Raw genomic sequence first — 18,029 nt, forward strand, 5'->3', positions numbered from 1 at the left:
CCCATCGCTCTACCATCAGGAAGAAATAAAAATTCTTCACATTACATAAAAAAAACTAATCTGTAACAAATTCCAATAAAATGTATGTAGAATGTGGGAGGATTTGAGAGGGGGAGGGGATATAAAAAAACTGCTATGAACACTGCGAAGGGAACAGCCAGTCCCAGGAAGGGGGGGGGGGGGGGGGGGGGTGTATATAAGAACTTACGGAGGGTGGGGGTCATACATTGTACGTCTTTCTGTCTTGTTGCTGTAGTGAGGATCGGGGTGAGGATCAGTGATGAGGACTCTACTGATCTTGGGGGGTCTCGTGATCTGTGTGCTGCTGGTGACCCCATCTGATGGTGACCAGACGGAGTCACGGGATGGAGGAAAGGTGAGTCCCGGGTGGGGGGGGGGGGGGGGTTGTACGGTGTGGGGGCTCCACACATCCAGGAACATTCCATCCACATCACAAGACCTTCTATAGACACAACTAGAAATGTCCATAGAGATAAATTCCTAGTTATCACCGAGCAATGTTCTGCAGATCTATAATGAGGACAATGTATCAATACGTATCTGTCATGTATATAAAATAATAACAATGTTACTTGTTTCTGCGAATGCCTCGAGCCGCCACAAATTATCATTGTAGTCTGAAATCGAGGGACTGTCCCTGATTTGAGGCATTGTCCCTCTTTCCTCCTCATTTGTCCCTCATGTTGGTCTGATCTATAGAGTTGTATATAAAATTCACTTTTTATCAATCAAAAAGTGTTTTCCATCGCTGAACCTTTCATCTGATTTCTAAATTGCTACATTTGTAAATTCCAAAAGCCAATAGCAGTGGTAAAAAAAAGGCACTTGTGGGTTTAACCAATCCTTGTTTTCTTGTACAATTCTCCTTTAAGGGGGCGTGGCAAGGGGTGTGTTCTATGCCTGTATGCATTTGCTGATAGATTAGGGTGACCACATTTCCAAACTGACATTCAGGGACACACCCCCCTCTCTCACCTTCCCCAAAAAAGATGAGGGGGGCGGGGGGAAATGTAGTCTCGGGGGTTGATGGGGAAATTGGCGGCGGGTTATTTGTCAGGTGAATGTGCCACTTTCCACCAGATTTAGTGCCGCTTGCCACCAGATGTAGTGTTGCTGTCACTCCCATGAGCCACGTGCGTAGAAGTAAAGGAGTGGTGCACTATCTGGAGAGTAAAGATCCCACCAGTCCGTGCTGCTTGCCGGAGAAAGAGGAGGTGCCGAGGTGGGTGGGGACAGCAGTGCTGCACTAGGTGCAGGCCTCGCTCCCGGTCTCACTGTCTGACAGTAAATTGTCACTTGCTGCAAGATGCCAGGCAGCGCTGGCCCTAGCAACCAGTTCCGGAAATGTGGTTATTAGTTAGTAGGGGGTGGCTGTGTCCTCTATTTCATTCTGGGACATTGTATTGTCCCAGAATGAAGGGCAATCCGGGACACGTGGGCACCCTATGATAGATGTCCCTCATTCATTCACAAGTTATTGTCGAAAAAAGTGTTTGGGTCCTGCCCCAGGGGAGTGTTTGGGGACCCGGGTCCTGCCTCAGGGGAGTGTTTGGGGACCCGGGTCCTGCCTCAGGGGAGTGTTTGGGGACCCAGGTCCTGCCCCAGGACCTGGATCCCCAAACACTCCCCTGGGGCAGGACCCGGGTCCCCAAACTCTCCCCTGGAGCAGGACCTGGGTCCCCAAACACTCCCCCTGGGGCAGGACCCAGGTCCCCTAAACACCCCCCTGGGGCAGGACCTGGGTCCCAAAACACTCCCCTGGGGCAGGACCTGGATCCCCAAACACTCCCCTGGGGCAGGACCTGGATCCCCAAACACTCACCCTGGGGCAGGACCCGGGTCCCCAAACACTCACCCTGGGGCAGGACCCAGGTCCCCAAACACTCCCCTGGGGCAGGACCCGGGTCCCCAAACACTCCTCTGGGGCAGGACCCGGGTCCCCAAACACTCCCCCTGGGGCAGGACTCGGGTCCCCAAACACTTTTTTCGACAATAACTTGTGAATGAATGAGGGACAGAAATTTCCCCTTTACATCTAAACGCACAGACTCCCCTTTCACTGTAAGGGGGGACTCTGCAGACTCTGATGTAAGGGAGAACTCTGGGGACTCTGACATAAGGGATGCTCTGGGAATCCTAACTTAAGGGGGAACACTGAGAACTCTGATGTACGGAGAAGACTCTGATGTAAGGGGGAACACTGTGGCCTCTGGTGTAAAGGGAAACTCTGATGTAAAGGGGTGCTCTGAGAACCCTGATTTGCCTTTGTGTAATCACTCAGAGGCAGGAGGTAGAAGGGGGGGGACTTCAGTCACAGATGGGGGATGGATGGTGAGCTCACTCACCCTTTGGCAGTCAGCACCTCTCATCCAGATGTATCTGAGGCTGCTGGACTTCACATTTCCGGCCCCCATGTTCCTTTTCTGAGCCGGCACAGTGCTGAGATTGGAGTGCAGACAAAGACAGAGAGATAGGGTGGGGGGAAGAGATGCAGAGTGAGTCCTCTCTCCTTTCCCATCTGTGTGTGTTTGGGGGGGGGGGGGACTTCAGTCACAGATGGGGGATGGATGGTGAGCCCACTCACCCTTTGGCAGTCAGCACCTCTCATCCAGATGTATCTGAGGCTGCTGGACTTCACATTTTCGGCCCCCATGTTCCTTTTCTGAGCCGGCACAGTGCTGAGATTGGAGTGCAGGCAGAGACAGAGAGATAGGGGTGGGGGGAAGAGATGCAGAGCGAGTCCTCTCTCCTTTCCCATCTGTGTGTGTTGGGGGGGGGTGTTAGTGCTGGCTTTGGGAAGTGTGAAACAGACACTCTCAGCTTAGACAACTGCAGCCGGCAACCCTTCCGGGAAGCCAAGTCCAGCCTGAATAATGTGTCCGGGTTTCAGGCAGTCTGAGACCCGGATGCATGATTCCAAACCCGAAAAATGTCTGAATGAATCCTTGACATGTGGGAACCCTACATGGAACGGAGTCCGCTCCGATCAGTACAGGGTCTGTGGGCAGATGCCCAGCTGATTGTAGCCGATCGGAATGGATGCCATATCCCTGCTCACTCAGTTTCTGCCCCTGTCAGCTCTATGGTATGTAATTGGACCCCGTTGTCTGTTTACACCTCAGGCTACTTCTGGTCCTCTGCGCAAAAACAGAACGCTTTATGACTTAGAAGATTCCAGGCACTTCTTCCAAAGAACTATTTCTTCATTCTGTAGATGGATTGCAACATCAGCAGCGAGGAAATTTCACAATGTTTCCGCTTCGGGATGCAATTTTCAGTTTACTTTCGAATAACAACAATGTTTCTCAACCAGGGGGCCATTTGGGCCCCCCCCCCCCCTCCCCCACAGGACCCAGTAATTTTCTCTAAATCGGCACGATGAGTTGTCATGGTTCAGGTGGGCCCGCTGCCAGCACCATGAGAACAAATCACTCTCTAGGCCTAGGGCATGGATGTGATCGGGGCTGTCAGGCATAGGGGGGCACAAATTTGATGGGGACCTCTTTCTGTATATGGATATGTTGGTTCTATGAGCGCATCGAGGCCTGTGGGTAAAGACTGCGCTCTCAATAAGCATTTTAATAAATAAATAAATAAAAGATCTGATGTGATGGGAGGACCTCTGATGTGATGGGAGGACCTCTGATGTGATGGGAGGACCTCTGATGTGATGGGGGGACCTCTGATGTGATGGGGGGACCTCTGATGTGATGGGGGACCTCTGATGTGATGGGGGATCTCTGATGTGATGGGGTGATCTCTGATGTGATGGGGGGACCTCTGATGTGATGGGGGACCTCTGATGTGATGGGGGATCTCTGATGTGATGGGGTGATCTCTGATGTGATGAGGGACCTCTGTTGTGATGGAGGACCTCTGATGTGATGGGGGATCTCTGATGTGATGGGAGGACCTCTGATGTGATGGAGGACCACTAATGTGATGGGGGCTCTGATGTGATGGGGGACCTATGATGTGATGGGAGGACCTCTGATGTGATGGGGGGACCTCTGATGTGATAGGGGATCTCTGATGTGATGGGGGGACCTCTGATGTGATAGGGGATCTCTGATGTGATGGGAGGACCTCTGATGTGATGGAGAACCTCTGATGTGATGGGAGGACCTCTGATGTGATGGGGGGACCACTGATGTGATGGGAGGACCTCTGATGTGATGGAGGACCTCTGATGTGATGGAGGACCTATGATGTGATGGAGGACCTATGATGTGATGGAGGACTTCTGGTGTGATAGGAGGACCTCTGATGTGATGGGGGACCTCTGATGTGATGGGGGACCTCTGATGTGATGGAGGACCTCTGATGTGATGGAGAACCTCTGATGTGATGGAGAACCTCTGATGTGATGGGAGGACCTCTAATGTGATGGAGGACCTCTGATGTGATGGGAGGACCTCTGATGTGATGGGAAGACCTCTGATGTGATGGGAGAACCTCTGATGTGATGAGGGGTCTCTGATGTGATGGGAGGACCTCTGATGTGATGGGAAGACCTCTGATGTGATGGGAGAACCTCTGATGTGATGGAGGACCTCTGATGTGATGGGGGACCTCTGATTTGATGGGGGGACCTCTGATGTGATGGGAGAACCTCTGATGTGATGGAGTACTTCTGATGTGATGGGGTGATCTCTGATGTGATGGGAGAACCTCTGATGTGATGGGAGAACCTCTGATGTGATGGGGGGACCTCTGATGTGATGGGAGGACCTCTGATGTGATGGAAGGACCTCTGATGTGATGGGAGGACATCTGATGTGATGGGGGGACCTCTTATGTGATGGGAGGACATCTGATGTGATGGGGGATCTCTGATGTGATGGGAGAACCTCTGATGTGATGGGAGGACCTCTGATGTGATGGGAGGACCTCTGATGTAATGGAGAACCTCTGATGTGATGGAGAACCTCTGATGTGATGGGAGGACCTCTGATGTGATGGAGAACCTCTGATGTGATGGGGGGACCTCTGATGTGATGGGAGGACCTCTGATGTGATGGGGGGACCTCTGATGTGATGGGAGGACCTCTGATGGGATGAAGGACATCTGATGTGATGGGAGGATCTCTGATGTGATGGGAGGACCTCTGATGTGATGGGGGACCTCTGATGTGATGGGGGACCTCTGATGTGATGGGGGGACCTCTGATGTGATGGAGGACCTCTGATGTGATGAGGGAACCTCTGATGTGATGAGGAGACCTCTGATGTGATGGGGGGGACCTCTGATGTGATGGGAGGATCTCTGATGTGATGGAGAACCTCTGATGTGATGAAGAACCTCTGATGTGATGGAGAACCTCTGATGTGATAGAGAACCTCTGATGTGATGGGAGGACCTCTGATGTGATGGGAGGACCTCTGATGGGATGGAGGACCTCTGATGTGATGGGAGGACCTCTGATGTGATTGGGAACCTCTGATGTGATTGGGAACCTCTGATGTGATTGGGAACCTCTGATGTGATTGGGAACCTCTGATGTGATGGGAGGACCTCTGATGGGATGGAGGACCTCTGATGGGATGGAGGACCTCTGATGTGATGGGAGGACCTCTGATGTGATTGGAGGACCTCTGATGTGATTGGGAACCTCTGATGTGATTGGGACCTCTGATGTGATAAGGGGACTCATATGTTCTATCGGGTCAGGATAGTCAAGTTCCTCCACCCCAAACTCACTCATCAATGTCTTTATGAATGGAGATTATGGTGTGGGAGGGAGGGAGATTATGGTGAGGGAGGGAGATTATGGTGTGGGAGGGGGATTATGGTGTGGGGGTGTTTTTCAGGGGTTGGTTTGGCCCCTTAGTTCCAGTGAAGGGAACCCTTAAGGTGTCAGAACACAAAGCAAGGTCCATAAAGACATGGATGAGCGAGTTTGGGGAGGAGGAACTTGACTGGCTTGCTTGACTGCTCCTGTAAGTAGACAGTCCAAGGTATTTAGTAAGGGGCATGGCAGGTTTTTTTGAAGTTGTCATTTTTTTCATAATTTTTTGGGGAAAATTAAGAAATTAAAAACAAATACAAGAACGTTTGTTGGGAAAGGAACTCTTTTTGTAGCCCGCCGGCCGTTATTCCCATACATTGGGAGCAAACAGACAAGTTAGACTTCAATGCACTACCAACACCCATCAGCAGGGGGAGTGGGAGTGCCGGCAGCACCCAATAGACTGTGAAGTTGGTTTCAGTGGATGATGGGAATTGACATCCGGACAGGGAGAAATATTACTAACGCTCAATCACCGGTGGACTGCAAAAGGGGTTGGGACCGTGGAGGAGAGTAAAACAGTATCCCACCCTGGGGCGGTTTTTTGAAATACGCTGTCTTCTGCTGTGGCATACTTGCCAACAGTCCCGATTTTCCCGGGACAATCCCGATTTTGGGACCCTCGTCCCGATTGGAGCTCGTCCCGATTAATTTCCCGGGATTTTGTCTTTGTCTCCTGAAAATCGGGAAACATGATGTCATATTTTAATGATATATTTATTGTTCTGGAAGCTTTAAGGGGTGGAGTTTTGGAAAAGAAAATGTATTTTCGCATTAAAACTGGGGTTCGACTTTGTGACGGGACCCAGAATCCCTTGGAAAGGTTGGGGTACCCTTGTTTCAGCTCCCCATGCACCTCTTATGTCTAAGTCACCCTGTGTCTATTAGGGGCATGGGGCGAGCAAGAAAATAACGGACAGTAATATTCATTAACAATATCCCTCAAGAAATATGAAGATTTTATCCCCTGTACACTGTGAGGTCTATGACCAGGAAGTAGAACTCCTAATATGGGCATTCCAGGGAATTCAATGTAAGAGTCATTAGATCCCCATTGCTGTTTGTGGTAATTAACTCTGCTATTGTGTGAAGGAGTTCTGTGTTGATTGGTGATACTATTGATTGTGTCTTCTGAGCTACAAGACGGCAAGTCTGGCCTAAAGGTCACGTCTCTGAGTCACCTAGGCTGTCAAAAGGGATTAGTTAAGGAGCTCATGTAAATTAGGTTTCTGGTCACAGGTGTATTTCCAGAGTAATATGAGCAGGAGGTGCATGCCTCCTGCTCATATTACTCTGGAAATACACCTGTGATCAGAAAACTAATTAACATGAGCTAATTAACTAATCCCTCTTTTGATTGTGTATAAAACTTGTATTGCTTTCAATAAGGATTCATTCTTGCTTGACCCTCAAGACGGAGCCTCGCTTCGTATTTGGGGGAGAATTATTCGTATGGGTTTCTTGTTGGGCTGGTTGGAGTGTCCGGTAGCTGCCTTTGTGTTTGGGGATGGGATGTCCTAGACGACTTTAACCCCTTTCATACTCGGGGTGTCATTACAGATTTCCATTGTAGAAGAACTTCCCGATCTTTCTCATTACGTCTCATCCCTGGGAAATATGTTTGTGTTTGATTTTGTAGATGAAGATGATGGATGGTGGAGACCAAGATCTGACCCTACGAAGACTGGCTAAACGGGATCAACCCACACCCAAACCCAAACCTTGTTGTCCATGCCGTGGCAGAAGACCAAGGGGATGTATGGTACGTTATATGAGCTTACACTTCATTTCTGTGCCGTGTCTGAAGGCGTCTTCTCTCACATCCGACCCTTCAATAAACTCCAATCCCTTCTCTCTCCTTAGCATTGCGTGGGATCGTGTGCACCTATTAAATCCTCTCCAGACATGGCGTCCTTCACATATGAATAGGTAGTCCGAATGTCACTGATATCTCTGCTCTACAATGCCGGAATACTGCAGAGCTGCGGATCGAATATATTCAACCCTCCCCAAGAAATACAGCCCTGAAGAAGCGAGAGGCAATTCCTTCGAAACGCGTTGGCTCTACTTATATACTTTTATCTTCAATAAACAACTATAAACTTCATCAAGTGAGACTTTTTTTTAGGATATCGGAACTGTATACCCCCTCCTCTATTCCATTCCCCACACCCCGCCCTGTATACCCCCTCCTCTCCTCCATTCCCTGCACCCCGCCCTGTATACCCCCTCTTCTCCTCCGTTCCCTGCACCCCGCCCTGTATACCCCTCCTCTCCTCCATTCCCTGCACCCCGCCCTGTATACCCCTCCTCTCCTCCATTCCCCTCATTCCCGCCCTGTATACCCCCTCCTCTCCTCCATTCCCTGCTCCCCGCCCTGTATACCCCCTCTTCTCCTCCATTCCCTGCACCCCGCCCTTTATACACCCTCCTCTCCTCCATTCCCCGCACCCCGCCCTGTAACCCCCCTCCTCTCCTCCATTCCCCGCACCCCGCCCTGTAACCCCCCTCCTCTCCTCCATTCCCCGCACCCCGCCCTGTAAACCCCTCCTCTCCTCCATTCCCTGCACCCGCCCTGTACACCCCCTCCTCTCCTCCATACCCTGCCCTGTATACCCCCCTCCTCTACTCCATTCTCTGCACCCCGCCCTGTATACCCCCTCCTCTCCTCCATTCCCCGCACCCCGCCCTGTATACCCCCCTCCTCTCCTCCATTCCCTGCACCCTGCCCTGTATACCCCCTCCTCTCCTTCATTCCCTGCACCCCGCCCTGTACACCCCCCTCCTCTCCTTCATTCCCTGCACCTCGCCCTGTACACCCCCCTCCTCTCCTTCATTCCCTGCACTCCGCCCCGTCCATTCCAAACCCAAGACAGCTATCGACACTCCACAATCCGGCAGACGAACCCCAATAACGAGACACAGCTCTGTTTGAGGTTCAAACGAATAGACACTTTAAGGAGAAACTCAGGCTCTTTTATACAGTCAGCAACCAAAAATGAACAAATGACTGAACTCCACCCACATAATGACACAAGGAGCCAATGACTGAACTCCACCCACAGCATGACACAAGGAGCCAATGACTGAACTCCACCCACAGCATGACACAAGGAGCTCAATACACATCTTTTGGGTAGACTTCCTGGCACCAGGTCTGACATAATTAACATGAGCTAATTAACTAATCATTTGATAAGTCAGACATCTGACCTTTAGACTGTGCTAACTCACAATCCACATTTATCATCAATAGAAATTTCACACAATACAGGGACCATTAGCATAACACCAGGGAAAGGTTCTTAGGAGCCATCCTAGGTTCATTTACATCACAGTAGCAGACTTAATTACCACAGCAAGCTTAATAGTACACACAATATATATATATATATATATATATATATATATATATATATATATACATACAATATATACAATATCTATACCGCATTAAATGTGACTAGCACAGACCATAGTGGGGTTCTCACTCACCCTGTGCCCCTATTAGAGACACAGGGGGATCTACACATAAGAGGCATCGGTGAAGCTGAAACAGGAGTATCTCATACTTTCTAAGGGTCCTACGGGCCCTCCCGTTACAGGGGGATTTGATCTAGGAGGAGAAATTTGGGGAGGGGGATTTGTGCTGGGAGGGTGGATGGGGGGGGAATTTGTGCTGGGAGGGGGGATTTGGGGTGGTGGGGGGAGATGATATGTGCTGGGAGGAGAAGTTTGAGGGTCAGAGGATTTGTGCTAGGATGAGTGATTTTTTTAGGGTGTTGATTTGTGTGGGAGGGGGGTTTGTAGAGAGAGAGAGAGAGAGAGGATTTGAGCTGGAGGGGGGGGGGGGGGTTGTGCTGGGAGGGGGAAGTTGGGGGGGGGTGGCAGAGGGTATGAATTGTTCGAGGAGCTCCCAATTCCAGGAGCTTTTGTTCGAAGTTTTGTGACGTCTTCAATCAGCTCTGGATTTCCATAAATCCTCTGCAGCCCCGCAATGTCTGAACTTTCCTCTCCCTTCAGGGGCTGGAAGGGGGGAGGGGGGGAGAGAAGAGACATTTAAACTTTCCCCCCCCCCCCCAGGCTTGTTTTCCACATTCTCCATCCAACAACTTCTTCGGACACTTCATTTCCTACCCCCCCCCCAAGATGGGCCAAGATGGGCAGGTTTGAATATAGGCAACATTTAGGGCAGATATTATTGTCTACATCCAACTGCACTCCTTGGGCCCCTGACCTTGTCACCCTTTGTCCTCAAGAGGGAAAAAAATCCAAATTTCGGGTTGTCACCATAACAGAAGTAGAGGGGAAATCTTTCTAAAGCCCGGAACATTCCATCAGAGAAAACGGAGGAGCTTGAGAGAGGAAGGACTTCCCTTGACTTTTGAAGGATCTCCTGGGCACATATTCTTTAAATACCCCTCCCCCCACCAATATCCCGACAAATTCTACACCTAAGCCTGGTACACAATATGGGCAGAAAAAGGGCAGTTCAACAGAAACCGGCCAACATTCGGTCAACAACCAGCTGCTGTCTGCCAAGTAAGTGCCGCCTGCCGCCTACCCAGCCCGGGTCTACTGCTCTTGCCACCATCTGCTGGTCCAACCATCCAGCTCAACTCTGGAAGATCATCCCGGCGGCACTCACACCTTGCCGTGCTCTCGTGGCCAGTGTCGCAACATCAGTGGCCCCTGAGCCGGGGCTGTACAAGAGGATAAACGTAGGGAGGGGTGGTGGCGCTGCCCTACCTAAAACTGGACACAGCTAGAATTGTGAACAGTGACCCAAAGGGGTATAAGGTAACGTGTAATAGTCTAGTGGTCAGTACAATAAGTGAAAGCAGACCTGTGTTTCGACAAACTAGTGTAGTGATAGTAACAAAATAATATTAAATAGAATACCCCACCACATATATGTAGTATGGGGTTTAAAGTGTAGAGTATAATATCACTTGTAGGCTATGAGAGTAGCTTGTGAGGGCTCCACTGTATTAAAAATAAATAAATAATACTAGTAAGATAAATACATATGACAAAAAAAGGAATACATGTGACAAAAAAGGATAAGCATGTGACAAAAAGGAAAATTATGGTACTTATAAATATATATAGTGTGTAATAGTCCAACAATTCGTATAGATGGTGCAGCAAAAATAGTCCAGCAATATTTATGCAGTGAACAAAACTTATTGCAACAAAAGTATAAAAAGGCCATCCAAGGGGTGATAAAGTCCGTGCTGTTAAAGGTGCACCTATATAGGTGAGTGCTCAGGTATACAGTAGTGGAACTTGCACGCAGTGATCACGGTGCTCCCCCTTATGGGTCCCCACTTACCAGAGGCACTAACCCCTGCAGGGGTAGAGTGCAAGTAGTCAGCCTCGGACGGCTCAGTGATCTCCCGTAGTTCCTCAGTTAGGCTTGGGACCTCCTAGGTATGATATTGGTGTTTTATCCGGATCCAAGATGGATAGTTGTTTTAAAGACCAGCAGCCCTCCGGAGAAAAAGACACACTGACATAGCGTGGTATGTTGGAATAAGTGCTTGGTTTATTAGCACTCACGATAGCATGCAGGGTACATCAAAAAATATATAATAAAAGAGTGAACATAGAAATAAGCTGCAAGAATAAAAATGAAAGTTTAAAAACAAAAGGTGTATGTGGAGCGGCTAACAGCCTGTTAGCATAGCTCCGTCGCTGCACTGGGTAAGTCAGGAAGTATCGGCTATCGCCTGGGACCGGCGTGCGTTCCACTGATACTCAAGCCTGGGGCTGTACAAGAGGCCTCACTCTAGACGTCAGGCTCTGCCACAAGGTGTGTGACACCTACAGTACGTCCCCACAGGAATTCAATCTGGTTCTCTTGGACCTTCAGAGACCACCATTTAAACCTCATAGCAGGGGCGTTGCTAGGTGGCAAAAAGACCAGAGACTTCAGTCCGAAGCCCAAGGCCAGGAAACCGGGGGGGGGGGGGGGGGAGATGGTGATTTTTTTGGGCTGGCCCGTGACCTACCTGACCTACACTGATGGTAGTGACTGACGGTAGTGACCTACATACACTGACCTACCTACAATGACCTACCTGACCTACACTGATGGTAGTGACTGACGGTAGTGACCTACATACACTGACCTACCTACACTGACCTACCTGACCTACATAACTGATGGTAGTGACCTACATACACTGACCTACCTGACCTACATACACTGACTTACCTGACCTACATACACTGATGGTAGTGACCTACATACAGTGACCTACCTGACATACACTGACCCACCTTACCTGCCCTTCATTTTGCATGTTTCAGTCATGTCCATCCTTTCCCTGCTTTCCTCCAGACTGTACATGTTACATCCCTGAAGTCTCTCCTGATTTTATCTCTCAAACGTTTCACTATGTTTGCTGCCGGTCTCTCCGGACTCCTTCTATCTTCTATCTTTCTGTGAGTGAGGTCCCCAGAACTTCCATAGATGTTTGGAGAACCCGTCTTCATCCCGTGCAGATCCCGACGTTGGAATGAATCCGGATTTCCTCCACCGGTTATCCAACCACTAAAGGCGTTTTTATTGGAGTGCGGCTGTCCAGACCTTCCCTCTCCTAACTTTGTATCTCATAATATAAACATCCATCAATTTTCGCCTCCACCATTCCCATCGCTCCACCATTCCCATCGCTCCACCATTCCCATCGCTCCGCCATTCCCATCGCTCCGCCATTCCCATCGCTCCGCCATTCCCACCGCTCCGCCATTCCCATCGTCTGTCCACCATTATCATCGCTCCGCCATTCCCATCGCTCCACCGTTCCCATCGCTACGCCATTCCCATCGCTCCACCATTGCCATCGCTCCGCCATTCCCATCGCTCCGCCGTTCCCACCGCTCCGCCATTCCCATCGTCGCTCCACCATTCCCATCGCTCCGCCATTCCCATCGCTCCGCCATTCCCACCGCTCCGCCATTCCCATCATCGCTCCACCATTATCATCGCTCCGCCATTCCCATCGCTCCACCATTCCCATCGCTCCACCATTCCCATCGCTCCACCCTTCCCATCGCTCCGCCATTCCCATCGCTCCGCCATTCCCATCGCTCCGCCCTTCCCATCGCTCCGCCATTCCCATCGCTCCACCATTCCCATCGCTCCTCCATTCCCATCGCTCCGCCATTCCCATCGCTCCACCATTCCCATCTCTCCACCATTCCCACCGCTCCACCATTCCCATCGCTCCACCATTCCCATCGCTCCGCCATTCCCATCGCCCCGCCATTCCCATCGCTCCGCCATTCCCATCGCTCCACCATTCCCATCGCTCCACCATTCCCATCGCTCCACCATTCCCATCGTCGCTCCACCATTCCCATCGCTCCACCATTCCCACCGCTCCGCCATTCCCACCGCTCCGCCGTTCCCACCGTTCCGCCATTCCCACCGCTCCGCCATTCCCACCGTTCTGCCATTCCCATCGCTCCGCCATTCCCATCGCTCCGCCATTCCCATCGCTCCTCCATTCCCACCGCTCCGCCATTCCCACCGCTCCACCATTCCCATCGCTCCACCATTCCCATCGTCGCTCCACCATTCCCATCGCTCCACCATTCCCACCGCTCCACCATTCCCATCGCTCCACCATTCCCATCACTCCGCCATTCCCATCGCTCCACCATTCCCATCGTCGCTCCACCATTCCCATCGCTCCGCCATTCCCATCGCCCCACCATTCCCATCGCTCCGCCATTCCCATCGCTCCACCATTCCCATCGCTCCACCATTCCCATCGCTCCACCATTCCCATCGTCGCTCCACCATTCCCATCGCTCCGCCATTCCCATCGCTCCGCCATTCCCACCGCTCCGCCATTCCCACCGTTCCGCCATTCCCATCGCTCCGCCATTCCCATCGCTCCTCCATTCGCACCGCTCCGCCATTCCCACCGCTCCGCCATTCCCACCACTCCACCATTCCCATCGCTCCACCATTCCCATCGCTCCGCCATTCCCATCGCTCTGCCATTCCCACCGCTCCGCCATTCCCACCGTTCCGCCATTCCCATCCCCATCGCTCCGCCATTCCCATCGCTCCTCCATTCCCACCGCTCCGCCATTCCCACCGCTCCGCCATTCCCACCGCTCCACCATTCCCATCGTCGCTCCACCATTCCCATCGCTCCGCCATTCCCATCGCTCCACCATTCCCATCGCTCCACCATTCCCACCGCTCCACCATTCCCCTCGCTCCACCATTCCCATCGCTCCACCATTCCCACCGCTCCACCATTCCCATCGCTCCACCATTCCCATCGTCGCTCCACCATTCCCATCGCTCCACCATTCCCATCGCTCCGCCATTCCCATCGCTCCGCCATTCCCATCGCTCCCCCATTCCTATCTCTCCACCATTCCCACCGCTCCACCATTCCCACCGCTCCACCATTCCCATCGCTCCGCCATTCCCATCGCACCACCAATGCGATAACAACTCAACTCCGCACAATGCGAATACCAATAATAAGAATAGGGGAGGAATTAGGAAGGGGTCGGGGGAGGGGACAGGGATGTAGATGAACTTCTATCAGCTCTGTGAAGCAGATAGGCAGTCCCAGGAAGAGGGGAGGGGGAGGGTAAAGGTGGTGTATATAAGAACTGCTCTCAGCACTGTGAGGTATACGGAGGGTGGGGGCCACACATTGTACGTCTTTCTGTCTTGTTGCTGTAGTGAGGATCAGTGATGAGGACTCTACTGATCTTGGGGGGTCTCGTGATCTGTGTGCTGCTGGTGACCCCATCTGATGGTGACCAGGATGGAGGAAAGGTGAGTCCCCGGGGGGGGGGGGGTTGTACGGTGTGGGGGCTCCACACATCCAGGAACATTCCATCCACATCATAAGACCTTCTATAGACACAACTAGAAATGTCCATAGAGATCAATTCCTAGTTATCACCGAGCAATGTTCTGCAGATCTATAATGAGGACAATGTATCAATACGTATCTGTCATGTATGTATAATATTTACCATGTTCTGCAGATCTCCAGAGAAGTCTTCACAATGTATTTCCTTTTTCCAGTATAATATCTTTCTATCTATCTTTTTATTTTTTTATTTCATCATTATAATATATTTCTTTCTAAATCTACTGTCTTTCTTTCTTTTGTTTATTTATTTCTCTTTCTTTCTCTTTTTCTTTTCTTTTCTTTCATCATTATAATATCTTCCTTTCTTTTTTCTTTATTTTCTTTCTTTCATTCTTCCTTTCCATCTTTTTTCTTTCTAATTGTTTTTCTTTCTTTTTTTTCTTTACTTTTCTTTGTCCATTATAGTATTCTATCTATCTTTTTATTTTAGTTTTATCATCATTATAATATATTTCTATATCTACTGTATATTTATTTCTTATTCTTTCTTTCTTTCTTAATCTTTCTTTCTTTCTTTCTTTCTTTCTTTCTTTCTTTCTTTCTTTCTTTATTTCTTTCTTTCTTTATTTCCTCTCTCTCTCTTTCTTTTCTCTTTCTTTCTTACTATCTTTTTACTTTCCTTTCTTTATATATTTTTTCTTTTTTAATTCCTTTATATATTTTTTCTTTCTTTCTTTCTTTCTTTCTTTCTTTCTTTCTTTCTTTCTTTCTTTCTTTCTTTCTTTCTTTCTTTTCTCTTTATTTCTTCCTCCTGATCTATCTATCTATCTATCTATCTATCTATCTATCTATCTATCTATCTATCTATCTATCTATCTATCTATCTTTTTCTTTCTTTCCTTTCCTTTACTTTGTCCATTATAGTATTCTTTTTATCTATTTGTCTTTTCCTTTTCTTTTTCATCATTATAATATATCTATTCTATATCTATATCTACTGTGTGTTTCTTTCTTTTCTTTCTATGTATCTTTTTCTTTCTTTCTTTACATATCTACATAGTTACATAGTTATTCACGTTGAAAAAATAAGTCCATCCAGTTCAACCACAAAAAAAATATATCGTACAATCCCCTATACACAATTCTACCCCCACAGATGACCCAGAAGAAGGCAAAAAAACACCAGCAGAGCATGAGATCCAATTTGCTACAGCAGGGGAAAAAATTCCTTCCTGATCCCCCGAGAGGCAATCGGATTTCCCTGGATCAACTTTACCTACAAATCTTAGTACTCAGTTATATTCTGTACATTTAGGAAAGTATCCAGGCCTTTCTTATAGCAATCTACTGATCTGATCCACCTCTGGAGGGAGTCTGTTCTTCTTTCTTTCTTTCTTTCTTTCTTTGTTTTATGGCGTCAACACTCAACAGTTTGCAGAGCAACTACCACTACAAAGGGCAGACAGAACATTTACAATTCATTACAGGGGGATTAGGGGGACCAAACTCTCCTAATTACAACGAATGTGTTGGGGACGCACAATAGCTCTCCCCTCCCCCACTGTTAGGCTTTTCAGGATTTTACATTCCAAACTGATAAATCAAATAAATCAAATACCTCCGGGGACACGTCCCGACACGCCGCCATTCCTCTCCTAAGAAAGAAAAAATTCATAGATTTATTTTACTCTTTATTATGCAGCAACACGGACATACCTGTGGTTCTAACATGTTCTGTAGTGATGTACAGAGAACACCGAGCCAATCACATCAGTCTCTGTACAGAGGAGCTTACACTCTAATGTCCCCTCCCCCCACAGTCACACACTATTATTATTATTATACATTTATATAGCTCTGACATATACCGCAGTGCTGTAGTAAATTGAGTTCTTTGTCCATAATATCAGCCTGACAACAACAATAAAATACCATAAAATAAAATCTCACCGCAGCACAACACACCGAGGAGGAGGTACACCAACATCTGGAAATATTCTCAGTGATATGATTGGTTGTGTAGGAGGCGGAGCCCCAATATGTTTCCAGGTGTCATTTATGGTAGTTGAAGGTCATGTTGGGGTTTTCTTCTGTTTGAAGGACCTAATTGTTTCCATCATGGCTCCCATTGGCTTCCAAGTCTCACAACGTTCTAGTCTCACCGCCATCAGCACCAAAATCTTCACCTGCACTTCCCACCAGTATGACCTCCCAACCCTGCCTGGTGAGGACAACAACTCCCACAGTCCCGCTCTACTTACATGATTACAGCCTGGACCGCCAGAACCCATAACCACATATTCCCTACTGGAATCTCTACAGCTAGCCAGTGCGGAGGTCATTGGCACTTCTCGGTTTCACCCAGAGTGCCTCCACCACAGCCAATCAGGAGACTGCTTTCCCAATCAGCACCTCCTAAAATTAGGAAGGGAGGTTTGCCTCGACATTTGGGCAGCATGACTTGGTTGAGACCCGAGCTGTATCATTGTGCCCCCAGTGTTTTCCATGCCTGTAGCTTCAGTCTCCTCCATGCGTCCTGAGCCCAAGTGTTCTCCAGAGTCCGTGGGCCTCCTCCTTGCCTGCCTACAGGCCTCGGTGTGTTCCTCTGGGCCTCCTCCTTGCCTGCCTACAGCCCTCGGTGTGTTCCTCTGGGCCTCCTCATTGCCTGCCTACAGCCTTCGGTGTGTTCCTCTGGGCCTCCTCCTTGCCTGCCTACAGCCCTCGGTGTGTTCCTCTGGGCCTCCTCCTTACCTGCCTACAGCCCTCGGTGTGTTCCTCTGGGCCTCCTCCTTGCCTGCCTACAGCCCTCGGTGTGTTCCTCTGGGTCTCCTCCTTGCCTGCCTACAGCCCTCGGTGTGTTCCTCTGGGCCTCCTCCTTGCCTGCCTACAGCCCTCAGTGTGTTCCTCTGGACCTCCTCCTTACCTGCCTACAGCCCTCGGTGTGTTCCTCTGGGTCTCCTCCTTGCCTGCCTACAGCCCTCGGTGTGTTCCTCTGGGTCTCCTCCTTGCCTGCCTACAGCCCTCGGTGTGTTCCTCTGGGCCTCCTCCTTGCCTGCCTACAGCCCTCGTGTGTTCCTCTGGGCCTCCTCCTTGCCTGCCTACAGCCCTCGGTGTGTTCCTCTGGGCCTCCTCCTTGCCTGCCTACAGCCCTCGGTGTGTTCCTCTGGGCCTCCTCCTTGCCTGCCTACAGCCCTCGGTGTGTTCCTCTGGGCCTCCTCTTTGCCTGCCTACAGCCCTCTGTGTTCCTCTGGGCCTCCTCCTTGCCTGCCTACAGCCCTCGGTGTGTTCCTCTGGGCCTCCTCCTTGCCTGCCTACAGCCCTTGGTGTGTTCCTCTGGGCCTCCTCCTTGCCTGCCTAC

At 49.8% G+C, this 18,029-nt stretch overlaps 1 protein-coding gene across 1 annotated transcript in view; it reads left to right on the plus strand.

The window, feature by feature from the left end:
• Window positions 1–256: 256 nt before the first annotated feature.
• LOC120941730 (serine/arginine repetitive matrix protein 1-like) overlaps window positions 257–18,029 on the plus strand; it is a 137,463-nt gene continuing 119,690 nt past the window's right edge. Inside the window, exon 1 of the mRNA XM_040355353.1 lies at window positions 257–376. Coding sequence (XP_040211287.1) covers window positions 281–376 — 96 coding nt within the window. The 5' untranslated portion in view covers window positions 257–280. The remainder of the gene's footprint in view (window positions 377–18,029) is intronic.

Source organism: Rana temporaria, chromosome 5 (assembly GCF_905171775.1).
Source record: "Rana temporaria chromosome 5, aRanTem1.1, whole genome shotgun sequence".
Lineage (NCBI taxonomy): Eukaryota > Metazoa > Chordata > Amphibia > Anura > Ranidae > Rana > Rana temporaria.